Source organism: Syngnathus acus, chromosome 6, assembly GCF_901709675.1.
Source record: "Syngnathus acus chromosome 6, fSynAcu1.2, whole genome shotgun sequence".
NCBI lineage: Eukaryota > Metazoa > Chordata > Actinopteri > Syngnathiformes > Syngnathidae > Syngnathus > Syngnathus acus.
Window position 1 is genome coordinate 2154530 of NC_051092.1, and position 26467 is coordinate 2180996.

At 44.3% G+C, this 26467-nt stretch overlaps 2 protein-coding genes and 1 non-coding gene across 5 annotated transcripts; all 3 read right to left on the reverse strand.

The window, feature by feature from the left end:
- Window positions 1–56: 56 nt before the first annotated feature.
- Window positions 57–6087, reverse strand: lyve1b (lymphatic vessel endothelial hyaluronic receptor 1b). 3 transcript variants are annotated; one of them, XM_037254498.1, is made up of 10 exons: window positions 5945–6087; window positions 5589–5832; window positions 4301–4429; window positions 3305–4159; window positions 2362–2524; window positions 1963–2209; window positions 1202–1341; window positions 853–1134; window positions 605–686; window positions 57–366 (listed from the first exon to the last, which is right to left on the reverse strand). In XM_037254498.1, exons 5-10 carry the CDS (start codon window positions 2519–2521, stop codon window positions 156–158), a joined length of 1122 nt encoding a protein of 373 aa, XP_037110393.1. In that variant the 5' UTR covers window positions 2522–2524; window positions 3305–4159; window positions 4301–4429; window positions 5589–5832; window positions 5945–6087; the 3' UTR covers window positions 57–155. The 3 variants fall into 3 exon arrangements, with proteins under 3 accessions (XP_037110393.1, XP_037110394.1, XP_037110395.1); XM_037254499.1 differs by having other exon boundaries at window positions 59–366; window positions 1963–2125; window positions 2446–2524; XM_037254500.1 differs by lacking the exon at window positions 2362–2524 and having other exon boundaries at window positions 60–366; window positions 1963–2125.
- Window positions 5872–24207, reverse strand: eif4g2b (eukaryotic translation initiation factor 4, gamma 2b). The gene is made up of 22 exons (XM_037253293.1): window positions 23977–24207; window positions 13511–13551; window positions 12819–12932; window positions 11754–11819; window positions 11514–11639; window positions 11281–11383; window positions 11064–11195; window positions 10901–10967; window positions 10671–10822; window positions 10491–10601; window positions 10034–10216; window positions 9789–9930; window positions 9510–9676; window positions 9331–9444; window positions 8903–9031; window positions 8676–8780; window positions 8116–8331; window positions 7782–8040; window positions 7510–7714; window positions 7183–7391; window positions 6983–7104; window positions 5872–6866 (listed from the first exon to the last, which is right to left on the reverse strand). Exons 1-22 carry the CDS (start codon window positions 24205–24207, stop codon window positions 6801–6803), a joined length of 3060 nt encoding a protein of 1019 aa, XP_037109188.1. The 3' UTR covers window positions 5872–6800.
- Window positions 9129–9278, reverse strand: LOC119125059. The gene has a single exon (XR_005098432.1). It is a non-coding gene; the product is annotated as a small nucleolar RNA SNORD97 (small nucleolar RNA).
- Window positions 24208–26467: the final 2260 nt, after the last annotated feature.

The window sequence follows — 26467 nt, forward strand, 5'->3', positions numbered from 1 at the left end:
CAAGCAATAAATTATATATATATATATATATAAATTCAATTATACTGTTTTTGTATATATTTATTCATTAGAAAATCATGAGCTTATCTTTTTTTTCAAATAAAATGATTGTTTTTTATTAAGACTGACTGAATTAAGACTGATTCCTAATATATTTATGACACTGTGATGTTTCTCATTTGTGGGTTCACACATAACATGATATCACTGGAAAACTTTGTATTGCTTTGCTCCTCGTCTTCATCCTCCTCCTCCACATAGTCATTGAGTGCTCTGTGAAGGTTGGTGCGGCTGTCTGTGGGCTTCCACATCTCTGCCTCCACATCATCCCCCTGCAGGACCTGCGACCTACAGGACCCACTTTTCCTTTCACGGCGGGGGGGAAAAAGTAGTTTTGTCAAATTTGAGCATTTTCCTAAATATTTGTGTTGAATCATTTGTATCAATTTTAAAAATCTTCTTAAAATGTGAATTGAAAACCTGTGACATTTACAATATTTCTGTAACACCTGCATATTTATAAATTGAATATAGCTGACGTACAAAGTGACAATATGTCAACAAACCTTGAATAGCTACTAATGCTAATCTGAATTAAACTCACAGTTTGTAGTAGTAACACGACACCCCGGCCACTGTCACCATTAGGAATACTATGCCGAGGACAATGAACACCATCCAAACAACTGAAAAGACACAGATGACAGATTTTATCTTTGATTTTTTGAAAGGAAAAAAACTAACTTGCAAAAACACTACAAAGCAAAATATTACACAAAGATTACATTTAAAAAAAAAAAACTACTCGTCAATAAATGACGACTGAATTCACTTCCTGTTTCTGGACCGTACCTCTCAAGGGGGCCTTGACGGGTCTCTGGGTTTGCTGATTGGAAGCATGAGTCGGAGTCGAGGTGAAGGATGAGCGGGAGGAAGAGGAAGTGGGCCATGAAGTGATGACATGAGACGGAAGAGCATGGGCTGAAGAGGCCAAGGAGGAGGAGGAGGGATGGTGGGTAAGAGATGGAGAGGTGGTGGTGGAGATAGGGACTTGGTGGGACGTTGGGGACGTTTTGACGGCTGTAGTTGGTGAAGGTGCCGATGTTGTGGAAGAGTTGGACGTTGGTGTGGTGGCTGTGGGGGACAAAACGTGCTGTGCATTATGTTAGCTAGTTTGTGGCATGTCTAGATGAGCCGCCACCTGTTGCATTGATGCAGAAGACGGCGAAAGCCTGATCCGTCCCGGCGTTCCACCTGATCAATCCCGTTTTGCCCTTTCCGCACCTATCGCTCGCTGTAAGTCGCGGGATGACAGCCACCTGTTCCGTCACCCAGCCAAACCTGGAAACGTGTCATATTGTATGATTTGATGTACACTACCGTTCAAACGTTTGGGGTCACAAAATTGTTTGGGTGACCCCAAACCCTTGAACGGTAGTGTAAATATTATTATAATAAAATATTATGAATTAAATATTATAAATTATATCTTATATTTGTATAAGATTATATATAATCTATGAATATAAGTATACATATATATTATAAGATTTTCTACACAGAAGATTATATATATAATCTATAAATAATTATCTAAATAAATATATACACTACCGTTCAAAAGTTTGGGGTCACCCAAACAATTTTGTGACCCCAAACTTTTGAACGGTAGTGTAGTTTGTCACAATTTTGTTAGATTTATCCCAAAGGTGGGCAACATAAGGGCCGTGAGCTACTACGGCCCACCAGAGCGTTTGATCGGACTCGTCAAGCAATTCAATGAAACAAATATTAAAAAGTTGTTTTTTTAATTACGTGTAAGTTTAAAAACATTTTGACATTTGTATGTTAAAAAAAAAAATTGTGGGGGTCATTTATTCATCTTAAAAGGTCATATTGATCAAATAAAGATACATCAAGCAATTCTAAAAACAAATACAACTGAATCGCCAATCCACATACTTGCAGGTCTGCAGTCCATGTCGCAGTGCCTCCTCCATGTTTGCAACGGTCGCCATGGTGGCGTGACGCGAGTGACAAGCGGCGAGTGCAGCGGTAAAGTTGAAGGTGTAACCTCCGCCTTCAATAAGCAGGAAAACTCCAGCGGCGCTCTGACCTTTGGAGACTCCAAACACAACAGATAGACAATATGACACTCCACAAAATCCGGTATCGATCCCAATTCTGATTCTTATTGTTCGGTCATCACCTGAGCCCTTCGAGTGATTGACAGGACACATTTGGGACTCAACTCAACATTTATCATTCAACAAAACATAACAATGAAGAAAATATTACCCTGTTCAGTCAAGTATACATGCAGCATCAAGTATCAAACAACTGGAAGAGTAGACTGCGTTCCCAATAAAGTTTCAAAAAGCATCTCTTTATATTCATGCAGCCATGACACAATCATCACCAAGCACAACGCATTTATCTGGATACCTTTGAGGAGCGCCGAGGTGAGCGTCAGCGTCAATAAGCAAGTCAACATGTTGGAACCGGTCACCACTACCACCATGTTCTATCGCGCCAGAACACAAAAGGCAACGGGGCGGGAGAAAAAACCAACGTAGCGAACCCGACAGATAACGAGAGGAAAAGGGAAGTGAAGGTCAAATCTGCAGCGTGGCCCCTTTAACCAGATAACCGACAAGACCTCCATGGGTAACCGTCTTGCTGTGTTTCACACTGTCACAAATTTGTCTTTAAACTCGTTTCCGGCTCAAGCACATCATCAAAGTATGATAATAAAGTCGCTGTTTGCAAATCAGGAATTTATTTTTCTTTCCTGGTATTTTTGTGCCTGGTCAGCGCCAGAGGTCTGTTGGGAAAACTGGAATTACCGCCGGAATGTTCCCGGGCTCCTTTCACTTTAACACTTAAGTTCATCTGGGAGGACTACCAAAATACTTTTCTCACAGAAGCTTTTTAAAAACATCGTTCTGGTGATAATGTCAACAATATTACTGAGGCTTGAACGATTAATCGGTTGATGTTACGCAAGACATTTGATTTTTTTTGTTGATTTTTCTCTCTGTTGTGACATTAAATACTAGATGAAAAAGTATCGTTAAAGTCAAATGTAATTCATATTTTTATTGTTTGGACCAAAAAGAAGTGATTCACTAGACATTGTTTAAAATTAATTGACCGATTAATCGGTCATTGCATTGTCCTAAAAAAAAAAAAATGATTGTAATAAAGTTTAAGTGTGAATTCAAAGCAATGCCTTTGGGGTTAATGAAGCTTTTACAACGAGGACAGTTCAAGTTCTCTGGTGTCCCAAGTATTCTCTTGTTACCTGATGATGAATATTGAATGAATCTCAGGTGATGACCCAGCCATCATAAAAAGCCAAGCCCTCACTCCAGGGAAGAAAATGCCGCTCCGAGCCAAATCCCACACGGACCTGCGCTCGTCCGGCTCGTCCGACGACGGCCTTGGTAAGTCCCTCACCATGAGTGGCGTGCGCTTCGGGACCACAGATTCGCAGGAGGGGGTCAGACTTCTTTCCAGGCCGACCCGAAGGCCACTGAGGGTGGTGAGGCCCGTTAGTGCCGGTGTGACCTCCAACACATCCTTTCTGCACATCAACCACCTGCAGGGAGAGCTAGTTCGCAAGAGGAAGGTAAGGAGGAGATACAGTCGCCATCTTTTTTTTTTTGTCACCACAACTGCGGTATTGTGATACCGTGATAATCGATTGTGTGATAATCGGACTGGGCCAAACAAAAACAATGTGAAAATGAAAAATATTGTTCTTCCTCTGTTTTTGTGGTGTTTGGCGTGGAATCAGGAGTGCGAAGACCTGAGGAAGGAGAACAAGTTCCTGTCGGATGAAATTCGCATGGAGAGGATGACCATGCATTCGGAAAACGAGCTCATCGTGAAGAACCTCAGGAGCGTCAACCGAGAGTTGCAGGCACAAGTCAAAGACGTACGTGACCTGCATCTAGTGAGGAGGTCGTGGCTAGCATCCAATTTTAGCCGCAGATGTGTGTTTTCTAGCTGAAGCAGCGCTTGTGCCAGAGCCAGCAGACGGCGGCGTTATGCTCGCAGGCCGCCGACGAGGCAGAGGCGCTTCGAGGGGTGGCTGACAGGGGCAGGGCCCTCGCCGAGGCCCGCGTTATCGCCGGCCAGCGAGACAGGGAGGAAGCTAAGGAACAAGGAACACGACTGTCAGGACGAGTGGAAGAGCTGAAGAAGGAGGTAAATATGCATGCACACACAAAACAACCATCTTTAGGTTTGGTTTGACTCAGCTAATATTCTTGTTCTAAAAGAAAACAAAACTCACACCATTTGTCTTCAGCGATCCGACCTTCAGCTCGTTGTGGTTCAGACGGAGAAGAATCTATTTGAGGTGCAGCTGAAACTGGAGCGAGCTGTCGCCGACAAGCGGGCCTTCCAGCGGGAGAACGAGGACCTGCAGGAGGACCGGGAGACCCTAAGAGACAAGCTGCGACATACTACTGATGAAAACCACCAACTCAAAGAGAGGCTAGTAAAATGATACGGCTTAATTGAAACCGCCTCATGTTTGAAGGAAGATGTTAGCTTCTTAGCCACACAAAGCTAACATCTGGCTTCGTTGTCTTTTACTATGTGTGTAGCTTTGAAAACTTCACCTGCTTCCAAAACCCACACATTTCTTTTGTTATCAATTGAAGTCAGACCAGAACCAAGACTGGGTAAAGAAGACCATAGAAGACTCGTCTTCAGTTTAATATATGTAGCTCTGTTGGTTTCTGGCTGCGACACACAGTAGTAAATCAAAATATCTCGTTCCCAGCGAGGCGGAATGGCAACGTCGAGCCGCGGCGGCGCGGGAAGGGAGCGAGCGAGCCGAGCGAGGCCGCGAGGAGGCTGAGGCCGAGCGGCGTTTGGCCGAGCGGGAGCGGCGGAACTGGGCGGACGAGTGTCGTGAGTGGAAGGAGAAGCACGGTACGCTGGATGCCGTGCTGAGAGAGCAGGAGCACATGAAGGCCATGCGACGGGATAAAAGTGTGAGGACGTTGTAGCTTGAAATTGAGTTTTTTTTTTTTTTTTAATAATTAAGTTTTGGATATTGAAGTAGAGCGAAGAAAAAATGGGTTAAATTAGAATTTCTTTACTTTTGCCAAAATCAAGAAAGTTCTTGTTTTGTATTTTCCTTTTCATTTTTACCAAGTGTCAGGTTAACATCAAAAACTACTTCCTGTGCATGACCGAGAGCAACCAACGGGTGAAAATTCTCAAAAATCAAGACGGTACGCCACAAAACTTCACGGTGAGATGAATTCTCATGAATTCTTGGAAATAATGTAGGTAGGTTAGTTTAATGGTTACACATGTATTTTTCTTTCTGAGACAGGAAGGCGACCCAGTTTACATCTCTACTATGTCGAAGGCCAACCCCGATGAATCTGAGACCTCATCCAGGTCCTGCGTCTCGCTTCTCTCGTTTATTGAATTTATCAACAAATATCAAACTATTGAAATAGAAAAGGAAATAAGTTTACATGTTTATAAGGGAAGTCAAAAGTTCATTTTTACACCAATTAAACTTATCACTCCAGAACTTCAAATGAATTGAGTTGACCTACCCCTATTTGGCTCCCTCTAGTGGTTAATCCACCTTCCTGCCACGATTCCTCAACCTGGAATTTTGTCCCGCTTTCCAGGACTATGTTCCGTGTGAGCGCGCCGCACTCGGCGAGGGACGGCGGGCTGGCCCACTTTGACGAACTGCCCCCTTTTGAAGGAGCGCGCCCCGAGTCGGCGATGAGCCAGCGAGGGAACAGAAAGCTGGTGGAATACTTCTGGATTCCCACGGATCAGGATTAAGTCCTGCAGGGATGATCATTCAGACAAGTGATGTCACCGGTATTCATTTACTGACTTTATTGACATTAAAGCAGGTGCACAATCATGATTTATGAGTACAATGATGTTCACTTACAATGACTCAGCAGTGTTTAAGAAGAGACGAGTAGGGGGAGAATGAGGGCACTTGCAGCCATTCACTGAAAGGTTTAAAAAAATAGCTGAATTCATGATGTTGTCAGTTGTTGCATTTAAATTAAGAGATTATTGCCGTAGTTCGTAGATCAGGAACGGGCTAATTGACTGCAGATGGATGTGAGGCCTTCATTTTTTTGGACTGTGAGCAGTATGTAACAATTTACCTCAGGCGGGCGGAATGGGCTTTAAAGGGAAAATGATGTACAACATTGTGGAGCAACCGGAATGCTAAACGTCGCAAGGTAGCTGAAGTTACCCATCAGAACAAAAGTTTATTTGTTGTTTTAAATGGTAACTAAAAATCAATCAATTGTCACATTGTTCGTGTAACACTAGTTTAACTTCCCCCCAAAATTATTATATATCATGTGAGGCATTTGTTTCTCAAGTGACTAAATGGGGTTATTATTTGAGGAAATACCGTATTTAACACTGCAGAGAGGGTTTGGTGGTTTAGATTTCATCAAAATGAGCACAAAAGGCCAGCCCCTTAAGAGGTAGAAAGTCACTGCTGATTGGTTGAGAAGGAACTTTGATGCAAAAAAAAAAAGCCATGGCTGACTAAACCAAATGATTTTACAACCTTGACGTTTGCTCGGGGGCGAGTTAGTCAAAAAGAGGTAAGTGTTACCAAAAAAAAAAAAGTCGAGTCACTCCACAAGTGGCCACAGAATGGGAGGAGGAAGAGGGTTTAGACGCGGCAGTGTCGCTCGTTAGTGGTTAATCGATCGATCAATGCTGGAGGTGAGCGCGTAGGAAAAGGCAAAGTGTAATAATGTGCGGCTGGCGCCTCTTCAATCGCCGTCGTCCTCGGACTCCTCTTCCTCGGCCGTCTCCAACCACGTGAGCCACTGATTGACCTGAAGGAAAAGCACAATTAACCTACGTTATGGTGTGTCAAAGTTACTCATAAGAAATAAATTAATAAATTTGGCACGCATGATTCTTTTAATCATTGACATATTTTTGGACATACCTGGAACAAAGCTTTTCCTTTCCCAGGGAATTCTTGGGTGATGTCTTCTTTCCATGCAAGGAAGGCTTCTTCTTCAATTATCTCCATGTCATAGAAGTGGACAAAGTAGCGCAGCAACATGCCTTGAAAAACACAACGCAATTCAATTTGCATATGGGCCACGTTCATTCTATCCACTTTGTGTACCTAATGAGGCGTACCTTTGGGGAAGCCGTTGGCGTTGCAGTGCACCTGCAGGGCATAGAGGGCGCTGACCTGTAGCTGGGTGTGGTCGTGCAGGAACTTTTGCATGACAGGTTTGAAGGCCAACAGCAGTGCTTTCTCCTGTTCCATCTGCTCCTTGGAGGGGGCCGACAGCTGCTCGTCGCCCTCGGGCATGCACAGCTCCTGGGCGATGTACTGCAGGAAGCTGAGGCCGTAAAATAAAACAAAAAGTTGACAAAAGAGCTTGCGAGGTGCTAGTCAGTGTGAAATAATTGATGCTCTTCATATTTGGGGGTCGAGATTTTGTAGCTTTTCCCCCTCACCTGGTCATGAGGATGTTGACGAAGCCTTTGTCAGTGTGGAGCTTGAGGGAGATGTTGTCCTTGATCCACTTGTAGATGGACTGTGGAGACGGGTCTGCCGTGATCTGTTTCAGCAGCTCCTTCTCCAGCTTCATCAGCGGGAACAGGAAGCTCAGGCCCTTGCCCTCCAGGATCTCCAGCATGCGATCCTTATTCTGGTCGATTTCTGCACGGCGGACCAAGAGGGGTTAGGAGTGATGCGGACCGGGAACGGATGGTCATCGAGAACCTACCGGGCAGCATCTTCTGCATGTTAACTTTGCTCTGCTGAAAGATGTCGGTGAGCCATTCGCGGTCCTTCAGCTTGGCCGTCTGCTGCAGGCAGAGCAGGAAGAGCGGGAAGTGGGTGCCGTTCTCAAGCGGGTGCGCCAGCTCGGCCACGCTCAGTAGCTCGGCGATGACTGCCCGAGCGGCGAACTGGGCCAGGTAGGACTTGACCAGGGGCACGTCTGCTTCGATCTTCGGGCACTGGTCCAGGACGTTGAGAAAAGCCTGTAAAATGACAAGGCGTAATCATGCAGCCATCATGTTCCTTGTTGGAGACAAGATTTTTGACAGCACGCGCACCTGCATGAAGTTCTCAGCAGTGATGATTCCCTCGAGGCGCAGCGCGTGGATGAGGCTGCTGGCGTGCTCCTTGTCCTCGTCAGGTCGGTCAAGCGAGAACACGATGATCTTGCTCAGCATCTCCGAAAGGAAGTGCTTGGGGGCCTTCATTTCACGCACGCTATTGACCGCCTCGCTCAGGTTCTTGCTGGTTAAGTATTCGCTCATGGTCGCCTCCTTTGGAAATCGTACATAAATTCATTCAAGTTGTGAAAGTTTCATGTCAGCATATCCATTAGACAGGTGCTTAATGAGCCTCTTAATATTCATGGAATACAAATGTGTGTACATATTTTTTTCTGCTGAGTGTTGTGCTGTGAAATTATTTCTAGATTTCACCAAGAAACGACCTAACTGTAATGAAATTACCTAACTGTAATGAATACATTTAAGGTTCCTCGAGGCACCCTAACATCCCTTTGGTAGCACTTCCAAAAGAAGAGTGAAACGATGGTGTGAAGAACACAATGAAGCTGGCCAGTTTTAGTTTCAAGTCGTCACAATGATATTGGTGGACCTACCGTCATCTTCAGCAGCTCCTCCCTGGCAGGAGGTGGTTTCTTGATGGTCTTGGGAGGCTTCTCTTGAATGGGCGGCGGGTTGGTTTTCAAGCCCAGCTGAGGGGACTGAGGTGAAAGCAGAGGAAAACACTCAATAACTAAAAAAAAAGAGTTGAGTTACAAGTTTGGTCATAGAGCAAATTTATCTTCTCCCATTTTTGGACACACTCAATGTGACACCTTCTCACCTGTCCCAGGGGTGGGGTTTGCGTGCGAGGGGGCTGGGTGCTGGGAGGCATCATGGAGGGGATCTGCGGCGTGAGTTTGGGAACCTGGCTCTTGTTGAGGAGGAATGACTGAGCCGGCCGCAGGCTGATCTGCGGGAGGCCACGCGCAGACAACACACACAAAAAAAAAAGCCATTTGTCTCACATTTGAACAAACAAAACCACTACCTGAGCACCAACAGAGCTCATGCCCTCAGATCTCATAATCACAGTCAGAGGACCACCAACCAGTGTGAGGAAGAGGAGCAGAAGAAGAAGGAGAGAAAGATAGAGGAGGAGAGGACTGGTGGCAGTTTGTTTCCTCAGAATAACGCGTCTTTTTGTCATCAGTGAGCACAAGGGGGGGGGAGGAGGAGCGCACACCAGCAGGTGTGGCAGAGAGAAGTTACCTCATCCGCGTTGAGCTGTCCTTTCTTGCTGAAGCGTGGGGGCAAGTCCTTGGACTGGACCTGCTGCTGGGCCGCGTGGTTCTGGCTCTGGCTGAGGAAATGCTGGTTCTGAACCTGCACAGATAGAGAGGACAGTCAGACATTTTGGACAGGCCAGAAAAGGTAAAGCGCTCGCTCACCTGGTTGGACTTCACGAAGGAGGACTTGGGCCCGATGTCGAACTGCGATTGCGGCTGCGGAGCGATGTGGCCGCCGTGGCCGTTGAAGAGCGGGTTGGCGCGATGGCGTCCCATGGTAGGAGAGTACCTGTCCTGAATGACCCCTGGTCCTGTTCCAATTCCGCTACCTGAGAAAAGGCCGGACGTCAATGAGCAAGTCATAAAACAGGCGCCTTGTATAAAAAAGTAAATTTAGCAAATGAGAACGCGATACAAGCGAGTGTCCCGAATGTTTCCTACCTGGCATTTGTCCAAACATGTCTGCCAATCCGCCGAGCGTCTCCCTGTCCAATTTCATTCTGTTGGGCATGAAGGGGCTTTCCAGGAAGAAGTCCATCCTCATGCCCTGCGACATAGCTGCTGGGATGAAAATGCCCAAATCCTAAAAGGCATAAAGATGTCCATTAAAAAAAAAGGAACACTCACAACATAACACACAAACCTTCTGCTCGTAAAAGTGGAGCATTCGTCCAAGACCTACTGACCTTTACTGCGTCCTGTCGGATCTGGTTGATCGTCTTTGGTCCGTTGTCGAGGAAAGCTTTGCGGGGGACCCAGTTGTTCTCTCGCAGCTCCACTGTATCTTGCAGCAGGAAGCGGATCCTCGCTGGCAGATCCTTGTTGTTCATTAAGGATCGCATACGGCCAAAGTACTGAGCCATTAAAGACTGTGGAAAGAGAAAAAGCATTCAGCTTACAGAAATGGGTTACTATTAATAAATGCCACAAAAAACTCAACGATTATGTACAATTGTATATACTAGGCCTGTCACAAACAAATACTTTTAGAATCAATTATTCCATGTTATGGTTAATTGTGCTGTAACTCTTTATACTTGTTGCAATGCGACTGAAGAATGTCACATGCTTTTTCTCAAGACACCTGGTAACTCGTAATTATGAAAACACAATATGGCGCCCCCTTGAATGGCTTTGCTTCACCTTTGCTTTTTCATGGTCGAGTCTCGGGCCGACAGTCCTCATTATCTGACAGAGACACTCCAGATCCTCGCCCATATCCTTAAGCTGGACTCTCTTCTTCTTTTCCAGAAGCTTTAGGGGAAAGAAGGGTCACGCGAGGGTTTCCATGTGGCATCTTTCCAAAGACTCGGGGAGACGTACCGTTTTGATGCACTTATGAAGGATAGATTCATGGATGAGGTCGAGTTTGCCAAGTTCCCCGATGAATTTAATGTTGCCGAGCATCTTGATCTTGGCAATGGCTCTCTGCTCCTCCTCCTCAGAAGTAAGAGGGTTGTCATGTTTGTCATAGACTGAGGGATGAGACGAGACGGTCAGTGGGGGCGAGTGAAACTGAAATAACACACAGTCAATTCACCAAGTCGACTTACTTTCAACATTTCTGGCGCGGTTTTCAAATTCATCTTGAAGCTTGGAAATTAGCAGTCTCCGGAAGGTCTGTAAAAAAAAAAAAAGCACACAAAACGGTATTAATTGGTGTGTAACAATAATCACAAATTTCCCCTTCCCAGATTTTGCAGGAATGCCACGCACTGTGCTCTGCTTTTGGGAGGTTTGGCTCTCGGTCGAAGGGCCATCAAAGTTTGGTGCGTCCTCTGCCAAACGCAGACATAGCTGAGCATAGAGCGAGCTATACTTGGGCTCTTCTAGGGCTTTGTCCACAATCTGCAGGACACGGAACAATCGGTCAAGAGCCGGCCGGTGAAAGCGGACGCCGTCCGGCTCGAGCGTCGCGTGTGCCCGTACGTACCAGCAAGATGATACCTTTGAGGACGAGTTTGGAGTCTACGCCCACGTTCAGGAGCTCAAGGCATAGCTTGTCAAACTTATCAGGCGTGAGTTTGTTGAGTATGCTGGAAAACAAAGGCGTCAGTGTGACAAGCAAGAAAACAAGTCACCTTCCCATTTCAGTTTTAGTACTCTTCAACTTCATGTCAATCACGTTTACAAGAGTGGCACATATGAATGGGAGCATTTGCTTACCCTCTCACTTTCCTGAAGATGGCATCGTGCCGTTCTTTTTCGTTGCTGGAGTTGGCATCTCGTCTAGTGCTTCGTGAAGGAACCCATTTCTGAACGCTTTGCCCTGGGGTTTTCCCCAGGAACTCGCTGCGGGAGCCCAAAGAAAATTGAATGACAGTTTCGGGTCGCGGATGTGGTATCAAAGCGTCTGCGATGACTGGTGACATTTCAGGACAAGTGCGGGTTGACGCGGTAACACACCTGTTGCCGGCAGTCTTGGGATAGTGCTGAGGTGCACCCCTACCACCTCCTCCCCCCGAAGAAGCACTGCATCAGCGAGAACAAGCAAAAGACAAACTAAGATTTACAACACAATATGCCTTTATTTGTTACCATAATGAGTAGCAACTGTACACGAGTAAATAATTGCATGCAGCCGATGATTGCAGGAATAAACCATTAATTATCAATACATTTCAAAATCATGGATAACTATTGAAATTATATTTCAGCATTAAAAGCATTTGAGTTAAGCCACGACAGGTTCACAGTGATGTACGTATTAATCAGGACCGTAATAAACTAATAGGACACCAACATTTTGATTCAATTTTTATTTTGGGAGGCTATATTCCCATCCGAGCCATAAACCCGAAATCAAATCATTTGTCAAAACAAAGAGCCTTTTCCCCCCCCCCCCCTAGAGCTAAATAAAACAGACAGCACCAACTCCATTACAAAATGAAGTTTAAGATGGTCTTATTGTTTTTCAAACTCACTCACATAGCTGAACTACCATTAGCAGCAGCCCCAATTTTTTTTACTCTGGTCAGAAAAAAAAGTTGAAGATTAAATGAAGACATTTATCTTTACTCTTGATCTATTTTTTTCTATTTACTTGAACTAATTATCATACCAAAAATGGTAGCGCGCTGTAACTCAGTAAAGCAAACATAACAGTATTCTTGTTAAATGCGGCAAGCACCTTAATGTGAGTTATAGAGACCCACTGTTTATGCTTGGAGCCTACAAAAGTCCATCTTTGGTTGTGGTGTGCATTTTATCAAACACTGCATCTCACACAGTCGATGGAATGCACAATGCGGTGGGCTTGCGCTGCCATCCACCACCCAGAAGACTCAAATCATCACAAGGCTCGTATCAACAGAACAGAACCCCCCACCTCCTCCTCACTTTGCGCCTACGCTGCACAGCCATTTTGAGCCTTTCCCCACATCCTGCTTTGTTCTATGCAGCCGGAAGTGATACGGAGGAGTAGGAGAGGAAAAATAGAAATATAGTACGACACATGAGGATTATGATTACCTGAAACGAGAAGCACCCCCTTCTGCAATCACACTCTCCACTTTGGCGGCTTGACAATGAAGAATAGTGAAAAGAATAAGGATAACAGGAAGGGAGAGGGGGGGGGAAACGGTGCTGGAGAAGAAAAAGAACCACCGAGTCAAGAGATGAGCAATCACACAGTGATCACGATCAATAATCCAAAAGAGAATAAATGCGTTTTATTTCAAATTGAAGTATTTTGAAGCTTCCAGTTTGGAGACTGGCCTCGTCATTGACGAATACGCACAATATGAAAGCATTCATGAGGCAAATGCGCGCATGATGCCGTGTTTATACATTAAATTTCTCGGCGAAAGGTTGGACACGATTGACAAAACGTAGAATAAATCATTCGTGAGAGTCTTTGTTAGAACAAAGCACGCCTCCCGTCCCTAGCCGGCTAATGCTAACTGCTAACTCAGCCGGTTTACGAGACGTCGTAGTTTGCTAAAAAAGCCTTTAAAACAACGAAATGACCGACAAACGCGTATCCAATGACGTTCTAATCGTTGTCAAAATTAGATTATGCAAGATGTCTAAAGCGACAACATTTGGTTGGGGTGCATTGACGTTCCAATGCAACGGAGCGGGGTAAATCGGCCGGCTTGGCCGGAGTCCTATTTCAGACACCACACTCGACCTTACTCTGACAGTTTATCGATAAATTACACCGAAATAGAGTTGTATCAGAGACGCAATGACGCCGTTTTAGCTAGCAGCCATCTCGGATGCTAACACGCTACCGGCTAGCGCTGCTAGATAGCAAATTTTCACTTGTCAGCTACCGCGACGCCATTTTGGATCAGCCGGTGCGGCGTTTGCGTCGCGGGGAGAGAAAAGAAATCTGCCCTACCTTCACCAAGGCAGCGTCAGTTTTGAAAATGGTTTGTGACTACCTTGGAGAAAAAAAATGTAGCAGTTGTAAAGACTGGGCTTTCTGACGGCAAACAGGTTGGCGACGAGCAGAAAGATGAGCGCACAACAAAGCACACGCATCAATCTCCCCCTTTAGCTCACCCGGGCTTGTTTGCGTTAGCTGCCTAGCCGTTTCGCTTAATGTGGGGCAAGCGAGTCGCCAATCAAAGCGTTTCGTATCAATGACGTATGGTGTTGCTGCGCCGATTTGGACCAATCAAAAGATAGAAAGACATTAAAAGGCGTTACCAGTAAGAACATTAGCAAATGAAATGCTTGGATGGTGACAACGGACCGCCCTCTTTTGTTTGATTGACGTTCAATTTAACATCTGCAGTGCAGGAAACTACTGTACTGTGTTGGTTATTCATAAATGCGAAGTGATCCATCGGCTATAATGTATACTGGAAATTTAGGAAAGAATTAATTCAAAGAGAATAATTTTGCATTTCTCGGGACATTAGCATTCAATTTGATGCTAATCATTCAGTTGGGATGCATACTAAATAACATTCTACATTTTTTCTTTCATCACCATTGTTAATTAATTTTTTTTTGCAAACTGGAATTCATTTTCGGTTTGTATTTTTTTAAAATAATCTGTCTAACTTGCAAAGAGGGTCAAGTTGGGGCAATGCAGCTAGCGCTGCATCTATCGTTTGACAGTTATACAATTCATTATTATCAGTATTAGCGGGGTGCTTGCAGATTTGCAGAAGCTGCATTAAGATGTGTTGAAGGCCTCTTTGATCAAATGCAAGACCTTTTACTAAATATTCAAATAATTTTTTTTTATAAATGAAAAGGTTACAAAACAAAATAAAAAGTCTGATAAATTGTCTCCGTTTGCAAAACTACATTTGTAAGCCTTACAAACGCTGAAGATAGGCTGATTAAAAATCAAATGAACAAATTGAAAGTTAAGTTTTTAGCTTTAGTCACTTGCATTGTGTCTTACAGTAAGACTCATTCGCCACTAGATGGCAGAATAGTCCGTCATATTGAGTAGAATTCTGGTATAAAGCCACACTGGACCTTTGGCCACATTATGTTACGTACCCTCAAGACCCCCGTTTAAAGCAACAGTCATTCACAGAGCCGAAAAGTAATTATCGCTTTAATTAGCCATGCACCTTGCTTCCATATCTGAAACAGAAGAGGAAGGCGAGGTACAAGTGGGAAATGGCGCTCAGCTGCACAGTGCAAATTGATTCGTGGCATATTCTAATTGTTTCAACGAGGCATAAACCAGAGTGCATTCAGACGTGAGGATAAAAATATTCCAGAAATTACACGTGCCAGTCATGATAGAATAATTTTCCCATTAGAAGGGGATATTTATCCACCGATAGAAAATAATGGGAATAGAAATACAGTCAGAAAATGTTGAGATACTTTTGTTCTACCTCTTAAACAAGCCATGGCAAGAAACATGATGTGCATTATTCTTGACCCTTAGGGTATATTGCCACAGGCATAGTATGAAGACACCAGGAAACCGTTTTAAATTGGGTTAAAAAACAGTCTAGTATGTCCCCTGTAACAATACCTATTTTGAAAATAAGAACCCGATGCTACTAAGGAGCTAAAATGGATGCCAGAGTTTCAGATATGACAAGCGTGACCTTTTCCAAACAGGCTCTTGTTATATCAAAGTGTAAGCCTCTGACATTTTTTTTCAAATTTTAATTCTATCCTCAGGGTATACGCAGTAAAGCGGTCATTTTTCATAACTCGGATCTGCTCGAAGACTCTCTTGGCCTCACCTCAATGCTTTACCTACGCCGACGCGCCCTCCCACGCGTGCCCCTGTTTAAGACCTTGGATGGTGCACCGGAAATGAGAAGCATAGGTCAGCGATGAAATCAACCCGACGGCGCAGTGACCTTGCTGACATATTTGTGCAAAGCCCTGACATGGAATACAGTATAAAGAACATAAATGCTATGCACATCAGTCAGTGAAGGGTAGTGAAGTAGTTTCTTACTTTTCCCAGACAATCCAAATTGCGTTATTGCCTTCACCCAATGTTTGCAATAGCTTTGATCGATTTTTCCCTCTTGACTCAGCTTCAAGATGCTTTTTGTTTTTTTCCCCAGTCGACATCTCTCTGACCTTCATGTTTGCTCTGTAACAGAAAATGCATTTTTCACAGGTCAACAAAACAAAACACTGCTTTTAATGTTGAAGCACTTTTTTTTTTTTTTTAAAGGCAACACCTGAGCAGCTAAAAACAGTCGCATGTTCCAATACTTTTGCTCACTTGAAAAATCAAGTGGGTTAAAAAAAAAATGCTTTTGTTGACATTTGTGTGTACTGTGTTGAAGAAAACAGCCGCAACGTTGACATCAGGCCTCCTGTCGAGAGAAAAAAAAGAAAGTTATCCTCTTCAGTGACTGATGCGTCATTTTCTTGTGTTTGCTGCTCTTTTGTGCTGTAAAATAGAAGAAAGCAAAACAGGAATAAGCTGGTTTGTTTCGGCCTCGGTGTCAAACAGCGATAGCTTTTTTAGCACTTATTCGTAGAAGCGCCGTCGACGGACAGTTTGTGGATAAGTCGACCAATTAAGATTCACAGACTTTAGTCCAACCGGATGGACTCATTAACTGATTAAACATAACCACGCATAAACTCCTAATCTGTTTTCCCTCGCAAAACACCTGTTCAGGTTCCAACGGCGGGAATGTAGGCTTTGCTACGCTCGTCTGGCTTTTCCTTCGTCCGCCATTTTTATCTGAAGCGTGCAGATCAAGGCAAACATTGGCTTATTTGTCAATTCAATCCCGATGGTGGCGTCACGCTTTGTGCCCATTCTGCATTTTTTTTTCTCTATTGTGGTGCTGGAATGTCAAAGGCACCTATTTTACTCATAATGTTTTTGTTTTTTTTTGTCCTGAGAAGAAGTGCCTATTTATTTTCTCCGCAATGGCGGAACCTGCCGGATGTTCCACTCGGGGAGCGACTGTCGACTTCGTTTACTCTTTCCATTTGTTAGGCTGTTGTGTGAACGTCGCGCACCATCTGCGAGTGTTTCCTGTCGCAAAGTACAAGTCGACTGGTTGAAAAAGAAGATTTATTACATGCGTGAAAGTGGTGGTCCTGGTGGTCCCCGTGTGACCTCTTTTTGGTTTCACCTTGCTTCCTTAGGTGGTAGAGAAAACCCAACAGGACCGAGGTTACCTTTATGTTATGAGGTTTTTAATTTTTTTTCTTAAAAGTTAAATTTTTTTTGCTATTGATCTCTGTTGTGTTTCCTTATTGGAACTTAAGCAGTGAAAACATTTTAATTAATCTTTTTTTTTTCCTTCCACCATTCATCATGATTTCTAGTGAGGTGCCTGGGCAGTAAGAAAAAAAAAAGAACAATATAGTTTAATTTTTCTTCCTGTCTGCCACTCTTTTTTCTCTTTTCTATTTGCCGCCTGAGCAATCGAAAAAAAAATAAAACCTATCGATTTTTCCCCCCTGCCAGTCTATGTCGTGCACCTTTTCCCTGTCAGCACTCTTCTAGGTTTAACAATCATTTTGCAATCATTTTCTCAGCAATCACAGAGCGCTGAAACATTGTTACGTGACGGCAATTGCAGGCTCAGACGCATCGATGGCTGTTTAAACGCTTACCGGGGTCTACGCTGCACTCGATTGATCCGCTTCTGAGAAGATAACCTGTTCACATTTGGTTGATAGGTAACAGCAACGACATGTCCACATCATTCATCGGGTGCAACCTGCTGCTCTTTGGTGTTGAAATGCCAAACTGCTTGGTTGGCACTCCAATAGGAGTCTATTAAAGAAGTGCGACAGTAGGAGTAAATTACCCTCCTAGTTTTTCTTGTAGGCTAGAGCAGCAAAAAAAAAAAAACATTTTCAAGCATTCAATGGTTATCGAATGTCTAAGCAAGAAGCTTATCCATTAAAAAAGAAAAAAAGAGTCACATAGCGCAGGAGGAACACGTGACTGCTGCTGCTGCAGAGCTAATAAAGGAACACGCTGAGTATTGATCATGTGACCATGTGATTGACTCCCCCGGGGTTGTGGGGGGTGGGTAGGGGGGGGCTCCTGGCTCGTATCCGCCGGTATCGATTGATGCTGGCAGGCGGGTTGCAGCTGCACAACAACAACACATCTGCTGCCAGAGACCTTTAACCCCTAATTGCTAGCTGAGGGTTAGCATACCATCATGCTAACACCTCCTCTCGACAATAGGGAGCCTAACTATCAGCATTTTTGGGGTTCTTTAAAATGGGGTTCAAATCCTTCAAAGTGTAAACAAGAAGGTCTGGCATGTGCTAAAGTTACAATTATTAATCCATTTGAAATAACAGCTGCTTGAGCGCCAAATAGAAACCAGATTGTTTAGCATTGCCCCTGTGAATCATATTCAGCTGTAGCCTTCTGTACCAGATCTTCAAACCTGGATTCTTGCTCAATAATCCTCAAACATTTGTATCATTTGAGCACCGAATAGAAATAAGAAGGTTTGGCTAGACTAGTCTGGAACTGTTACTCGTCTGACTACCAATCTTGGCAATTAGCCTGGCCCTCCTGATGCGCTAATCAATTTAGAAAAGAAAGGAAAATTAACGGCGGCTTCCCTCCCTACTTGTGCGGCAAATTTACGAGATGCGAGGGCCGTCCTGCTCCCGTCTCATCGCTCCATGTTACGACACGGGCCATGTATCACTTTTTGACAGCAGTAATCACGCTGTCAGTCGCGTGTACCGCCGCTGCGGTTAAATCACAGTCCGTGTTGAAAGCGTTACGCCGCCATGATGAAATATTCAAATGTCGGAGCGGATGGTTAGTAATAAAAAAAAAGAAAAAAAAAAGCCAGGAGCGATAAATGGGATTCACGGGGGTACGATTCCGGCGTGACTGATGAGGCCGGGAAAGTAGGTCAGGAGCACAGGTTGGTGGACGAGGGCCCGAGTTAGGCATCGGGGGCCGGTTATGTCCCGCCTGTTGCCACTCTCACATCAACTAGACAGCTAGGACAAACTCGTTTTTTTCGCAGGCCGCATTGTAGTCATGGCTTTTTTCGGAGGGCCATTATGACTAAATAAATGAATAAATGTATGAGCACCTCATATTATATACAGTAAAAGCTACAAAACAAACTGACAAATAACTTGTTTTCAAATCAGACGAGAAAAAACTGGTCAAATATTTAAAAAAAAAGATGTTAAAAGTGAAGACAATTTGTAATTCTAGTCATGACACATGAATTTGATGCACAATTTGTCTTCGCGGGCCACATAAAATGATGTGGCGGGCCCTATCTGGCCCCCGGGCCTTGAGTTTGACACCGGTGAGCTAGGACATTAATACACGGCGAACAAATGCGAAACTACATTTTCTTTGATCACACAGCGCATTCATTTAGATTTAAAACTGAAAAATATCTTTGATGTTTTCATAACATGCATTTTAAGTTTAAGCCCAAATTGCCTTTGATGTTCTGTTTACCGAGTTAATTATTGGTCTTGATGTTTCCGTCATGTCCAGTACTTTTGGTGCATGGAAACTTTTTGTTGATATTTTCAAGGACACAGACTTGATTGGTAACCGGCAGCTTAGTTGAAAAGTTCATTTGGACGTCTAGACGAGTGTTTGAATGGTTTATCGTTAGCAACGCAACAGCTAGCTCATTTGTAATCATTAGCGACTTAACGACAAATTGTCTCGTGCTTGGGCGAACGTTTCAAATGCTGTTTTTTTGCGGTGGCGAGATGCATCAGGCGCTAATGCTCGTGTCACCCGTGTAGCGTTGTGTCCTAGTCTAATGATGCAGAAAGAAAAAAAAAAAAACAGCTCAGTTTTGACTTTGGAAGCAGGCCGCTGTGATTATCTGTCTGGTAATGACGCCCATGACATTTTCTTAATGACCTTCCTGCTCATTTGTCAGAGCCAGTGTGCGTGTGTTAGAGAGTGTGTGCGGCGTAAACAAACAAAAACTATAATAATACCACCGAAGAGAAAAATTTTTTTTTGTTATTTTGTTGTGCAGTGTGGGCCTATTATTAAAAATCAATAGTTCAAAAGTGCCGGTGTGTGTTTAATCGTTTCTGCTGTGTCATTCAAAATCAATATAGTTGAACTTTCTCGGTGTGTGTGTGCATGTGTGTTTGTGAGAGAGAGAGCGAGAGAGCGACATCAATTTAGAATTAATAGGATTCAAAAGCGGATAATGCGTACGTGATACCATTCAATCAACAGTACTATTGCGATTCATTGGGGAAGGGATATTTTTTGAAATGCAGTTTCTCAGAAACCCTTACGGAAGAGCATTCTCCATCCTCGGTCTCTACTCAACTGCTTACAGGGAAAAAAATTCAAGACGCAACCAAGAAGCAAGAAAACAAAGCTTCATGGTCGTGGCACTCAAGGAAGGTTGGTGATCTTCTCCAAATGGATCTTCCATTCTTAATCTTAAGGAGTTGTCATTCAAAATGTATCGGCCCAGGTTGATTTTTGTTGCAACTTGCAACGAGAGTGATAAAGTCAGTCAGGTGGATACAAAGAGAAGTTGTGTAACGGGAGAAAAGGTGCTGACTGGCAAACGAGGACTGCGTGGCAACAAAGGTAAATGCCCTGCTATCTGCTGACCCAGCACTTAATGGGATAGGTCGCCCTAGTCAGCAGGTAGGGCCGATCCCGGGATAGAGCCGTCCACTTTATCTTTGGCCCTTGGCTTGGCGCGAAAACGTTTCCTGGTCAGACAGTGATGAAGTACCGGAACTCCTGGGGAAAAAAAAGGTCATCGTTTCCCTCCACGCAGGACTCGGAGGGAGAGGGGGGACCTCCCCTGCCACATGCACCTAACTCTTAATGGCGGTGCTAACCTCCTGACATTTTTCTTTTTCTGACACATCTCTGCACGATTGATGTCCAGAAGTAAGAGTGGAAGTAGATCCCTAAACATCCTGGATGGACAGATGATTGTGAGCAGGATAAATGCAAGGATGGATGCTTGGGGGTGGCAGAAAGAGGTCAAAAAATCCATGGATGGCTCGAAAACAGACGGATGGATGTTCGAGAGCGTGATAGGCACTACAAAAAGCAACTTTGGACGTTTTGCCAGATAAGTGGTTGACAATGGATGGACAGACAGGATAAGGGGAGGACAAAATGGATGGACAGATTGTTTGGGAGTATTTATGAAGGTTGAAACACCTTATGGAAACTAAAAAAAAATATTAACACAACTACAAAAGCAGCAAGAATAGGCAGCTTGCCTTGTACGGTTGGTATAAAAAGTCTACACACCCCTGTTTTGTATTGTATATAATGAGATGAAAATAAACCAAAAATAGATGACGTAACAAGGCCTGATTTTGTTTGTGGGGTCTGTAACAGATCATTTTGTTTTTAAAGATTTGTATACTCCTCGGGCTCTATTTTCATTTCATTCATCGGAGCGTTTGTGATGACTTTGTTATGGAGTAAGACGAGCGTCTTCTTCGCTCCACTGCACAGGCACTGCAGCTGTGTTCGGAATTATTCTTTCATGCCCTACTCCCTCATCACAACATGGAGATTTTTATACAGAAGATTACGCAATTCGCTCATTAATGAATCAATTAACGACTTCAATGCTGTCACATAATTACGTCAGGTATCGCCTCACCACACAAAACTACAAAATGGCAAACTCACTATTGTGAATGGGACGGATTCTTCACTTCTTCACGGACTCCTCCATGATGGCGGAAAACACCCACAACCCGCTCTGAGGATGAAGACCACCTGCTGGGCCCGCATCCAGCGCCGGGCCTCGGAGTTATTATCCTCTTTATCCCGGCTAAAGGTTGCGCTGTGTGCGTGCGTGTCTGTGTGTATGGTTGTGCGATGCATTTGTCCGCCCACAGTCCTCACGAGGGCCCTGCCAGCCTCGCTGCCAACTCTAAGCACTCTTATTTAGAGTGATGCATTTCCCTCGGCTTCCCTCCTGGAGTGGACCCTCCATCAAACCAACACACACACACACACACACACACACGCCACAGTGTGTTGTCGGCAGGAATTGGAGCGGACACTGTTTGTGTGTGCGTGTGTGTATCAAGGGGAAATCTCTTAGACGGGCTGCTACAAACAGTACACGGATAAAATTCAAATAACAATCTGTTGGGGGATGCCAATCGACTTCTCCGAGGAGTATTAGGGCCGCGGGAAAATAGAAAAAAAAACGGTGAAACGTTTTTATCTGAACTGTTGCATGATTTTAGGCTGATATTCATTGAGGGTGAACTTCTCCACAGAAAGTTTTTCTCTCTTTTTGTATCTGTTATTTATTATCTGTCATCTGTCCGTCCGCCAAAATATAATTTATTATAATTTAACGAACACACAAGTGTTTTATATCCGGTTGGCATATGTGGTGTGTTCATAATGCACACACTTGTACAAATACACACACACACTTAGTACCTGCATAAAAGTATACCAAGATAAAGCAGCAAGCGAGGAGACGCGCCAGGCATGAAAAATGAGCGCGTGGGACGGTCTGAGGAGTCCCTGAGAGTTTAGGCTTTGAAAGCAGCTCATTCATATTTGAATCACACCGCAGGCTCAATTAATCATGGCACAGTTTAAGGGTGAAAGTGATGAATATTCACATGCTGAGCCGCTCGACTTCTGACCCCCGCCGGATAATATTCCCACGCATTCCCCCTCCGTTGCCGCCACTCCTCAAGGTCTTCCAAGGCTGTTTTTTTCGGTGGGCCGGCATGCTCAAGAAGTCAGGATACAGCATCATGGTGTTAATGGGCTTGAAGGGGGACTTGTTTTTGTATATTAATATGGTTTCATTATTTGAGGTATGATGTCTTTTACTTTAGAAATGATATCTGATGTATTTTTGATATCTGTATATAGATTTAGTTGATATGTTGAGTCATTTCCATTCATTTCAATGGGGAAAGGTAATCACATAGCCGACTGGAGATTTAATTGAGTGTTAAAAGCATAGAGTAAAAGTCATCGGGTCCGCAGCGTCCGGGTCATTTGTTACGGCGCACAAAAGCCTTGGTCTTGGTGTCCCGGCCCACTTGCGCAGCCGAGCGACCTGCGCTTCTGACCCACTTTCCGACCTCATTCGTCACGCCAGACTCCCCATCATTTCCCAAGAATCCAATTTAGTCCCGCTGGGCTCCTATGTCATCATTACCCTCCCCGCCCGCTCACACTCTTCACCCATTTGAATATTTCATTATAGCTGAAGTAACACTTTAAATATGCCACAGGATGGGATTCGTACAAGGTGTGATTCATATGGGTGAAGGGAGCGACGTGTGTTATTATGGGTAACCTGAAGAATTCTCAACGTGTAAGGAAATAACAGCGCCACCCGATGACCTCGCCAGAGGCAACCAGACTAAATTGACTCTCGGGAGCTTTCAAATGGATCTGTGGCCCTTAAGCAGCTGATTTAACAGTTTATTTCATTGTTGCTTTTCACTTTGAAAGGACGGTCATAAAAAATGAAGTTGTAAAAATGTTGAATTTTTTTTTATATTTGCTTACAAACATCATGAGAGCACAACCAGAAAATAGGTGAGTCAAAGCGCTCGTTAGCACTGTGATGTCATTTTCAGCAAAACAAAATGGCCGCCCTCTCCAAAATAAACTTGAAACTGCTTAATTTTGTGTTTTAGTAACACTCTACTACCAAAATGTCATGCTGCCAAAGTACAATGCAGCAATGTCGGCTTATCATGCTAACGCTAGAGTAGTATTGCTAGCTTGCGAATTTTACTATTACAAATGCTCGTTATCCTGCGATTTTGGTCAGAGGTTCAACATACCTCAACTTAAAGCTGAAATTCAAGGAAAGAAACTTGAATGCGCAAACCTCGATATTGAATTTTGTCATCGATGATTGGATGCCGGCTTGAAAGAACGCCACGGGTCGATATATATTTATTCCAACAACTTTGCTGACGAACAAAGCGTCAAAACAGCGAGTGCCTTCGTTTGCCTTCCCCACCCCCGATCCAAGTATCAGATGATTAAAAAGAAACAATTCCCTATTGATTTCCTGCTGCAGGCGCTCTGGCATGGCACACTTGTTTTGTTTATTGCGAATCACAACTGAGCAAGCGCAGTGGGGAAAGAGAGTCATTACAAATGCAAATTTCCAATAAGTGCCTGCGAGCTCTTCTGCAAAAAAAAAAAAGGTCCTCTGAAGGATATAATTACAGCGCTGCCTTGATTACCTTTTACAGGCGGACCGATGCCCCCGATTCGGTCCGGCAAAGCATCGGAAAAAGCCCCCGCCCGTCTGACATTTGAATTAAACTGATTACGTCGGAAGGAGGTGGACGGGGTCAAGATGGTGGTGGTGGTGGGGGGTTCTCTGCTGAGCGCTGGAGTTTGAAGTGGCTCCTCTCGGAAGGCTTTATTATCGCTCTTAAACGCAGCGTGACCGCGCTGGCTCTCGCGACGCCAGGCCATTATTCCTTTTCACGATGAGCACCCTCGGAAACGTTAAGCCGGGATAACGCGACGAAGGCCCGCGTGTTAAACGGCGATCACAAGTTACAGCGCCTGCGGCGACTCTGTGAAATAAATTGGAGTTTAATTCTGTTGGTCTTCCAAAAGACAGATATTGTTAATCCGTTCGTAGGTGAGTTTGTTGGTTAGCACGTTTAGCCATTCGGTGGTTAGCGTGTTTGATTCACCGTTCATTTTGAATGGCTAATACTCATATTTCTTCTTTTTTTTTTGTCACGTTTCATGATCAATAGTGAAGTAAATTGGAGATTAAGACTTGTTGGTCTTCCAAACGACAGTCCGCTCGTAGGTGAGTTAGTTGGTTAGCACGTTTAGCCATTCGGTGGTTAGCGTGTTTGATTCACCGTTCATTTTGAATGGCTAAGCTATGCAAATCCTCATATTTCTCCTTTTTGTGTCATGCTCAATAGTGAAGACTTTGATCGAGACTGACTTTTATTTCACACTCTCGCAACTTTGATGACGCCAGCCAGATCGACGACAAAGTGGCTCCACTTTAAAAAGCAATCTGGCTTTGTAACCGCCGTTTACAGAACAATCAAATGGACCAAAAGAACGCTGATTAAAAAAAAGCAGCCCTCACTCAGTTCAACAGACGCTTCAATAGAATCCTTTCATCCACTCTCTTCAGTGGCGTTGCGGCGGCTGAGGCGCCAGCGTGGTCCTTGTGACCTTTCAGCGTTTGGCTGCTGATGCAGATGATGATTCCTCAGCGGGTGGAGGAGCCAGCCACATTTACACCGGATGGATGGAGCAGTAGTTGGAGCTGGACTCACCACTGGGGAAAAGCTTTTGGAAGTAAAGTGGAAGCAAACCTGACAATTTGGTGACATGGACTTTAGACCCGCTGCAACCTAGTCTAAGTTGAGGTGGTGCAGGTTGTGCACTGCAATTTTTGGTGGAGTGTATGTAAACTGAATTCCCCTTCTGGAACTAATAAAGTCATCTGATTGTCAGTCAGCACGGCGCCATTGATTGGTTGGTCAAACTCGATTCGTTGAACTCGTTCCCAAAGCAAACATGACTCAGTCTGCGGCTCATTCATAATGCACAGCGCCATTAATTGGCTTGTCATCTTCTGCGTTCCTCAAACATTGCTGGCTCATTTCAATCATTGCTAGTGCAAATATTATCCAGCCTACATGTCAATTATTACCCCAGGAACAAGAAGTCATTCGTTCACAATTTTTATGTGAAGTTTATTTCATCATCCATTAGTTTGATGTCATGACAGCAAATCAATAGAATCCATGTGCATCTTTTCAAATCCTTCAAGTCAACACCTTCGCTTGTGATGTGTTTACCGCTTCCTCCCCCCAGCTGACACATGAAAATATGCATAAGAGCCTCCCTACTTCTAGCAAGCATCGCGTTTTATTATCTATGCACGTCTACGAGGTTCTATCAGCGACCCACCGGGCTGCAGGGCTTCTCTTTTGACACATCAGCCTAGCCGCTTAAACCACGCGAGCCCACCAGCGCCGGCCGGCTCCCCCGACCTGTTATATTGCTCGTTCAGCCAAACGCTAAGCGTTACATGCTGTTGCGCCCGTGGCGTACAGCCGCCCATCTGCGCTGACCTGCATTCTGCTGATGTTTACTGACATGCAGCGAACGACTTATCAGGATGTCCCCCGGCAAGCTCCTTCCTGCGACCACCTCGAGATGTTTTGCTGCCTCCCGCTTGAACATGGAAGCTGCTTCCCTTACAGCTTGTCAATCCCCTGACTCATTTTTACTCCGCTGTGAAAGTAGAAATGAGTGGAACCAAACATTCACTCCATCAAAGCACCAACAGAAGCAGAGTGCATAGCTCCACCAAGGCCAAATCGTCATTCTGAAAAAATGACATCCCAGTCGTAGAGGTGCTGGTAATGCCAAGACAAGATAAAAAAAGCAAAAAAAAAAAAGCAAATCTATCTGGTGGGTTTGATAAGTCGCTACCCCGTGTGACTATGATCTAATAAACTAACTAGCTAGCTCGCTAACTAACTACAAACACTTGTACGACAAACCAAGCAAACTAAACTAGCTAGCTAATTAGAATAGCTACTAGATAACCCAATCTACCGTATTTTCCGCTCTATAAGGCGCACCTAAAAACCTCAAATTTTCTCAAAAGCCGACAGTGCGCTTTATAATCCGGTGCGCCTTATATATGGACCAATATTGAGCCACTACAGCAGGGGTGCCCAAAGTC

Bases quoted from the DNA above. Each gene is read 5' to 3' on its own strand.
- lyve1b (XM_037254498.1), bottom strand. From the start codon at position 2,521: ATGGTGGTAGTGGTGACCGGTTCCAACATGTTGACTTGCTTATTGACG. The intron at 687-852 runs GTACGGTCCAGA...GTGTCTTTTCAG, and splicing joins CGTCAAGGCCCCCTTGAGAG to TTGTTTGGATGGTGTTCATT. The intron at 367-604 runs GTGAGTTTAATT...CCGCCGTGAAAG, and splicing joins TCGTGTTACTACTACAAACT to GAAAAGTGGGTCCTGTAGGT.
- eif4g2b (XM_037253293.1), bottom strand. From the start codon at position 24,207: ATGGCCTGGCGTCGCGAGAGCCAGCGCGGTCACGCTGCGTTTAAGAGC. The intron at 10,968-11,063 runs GTGCGTGGCATT...TTTTTTTTACAG, and splicing joins CCTCCCAAAAGCAGAGCACA to ACCTTCCGGAGACTGCTAAT. The intron at 10,217-10,490 runs GTGAAGCAAAGC...CTCTTTCCACAG, and splicing joins TCGACCATGAAAAAGCAAAG to TCTTTAATGGCTCAGTACTT.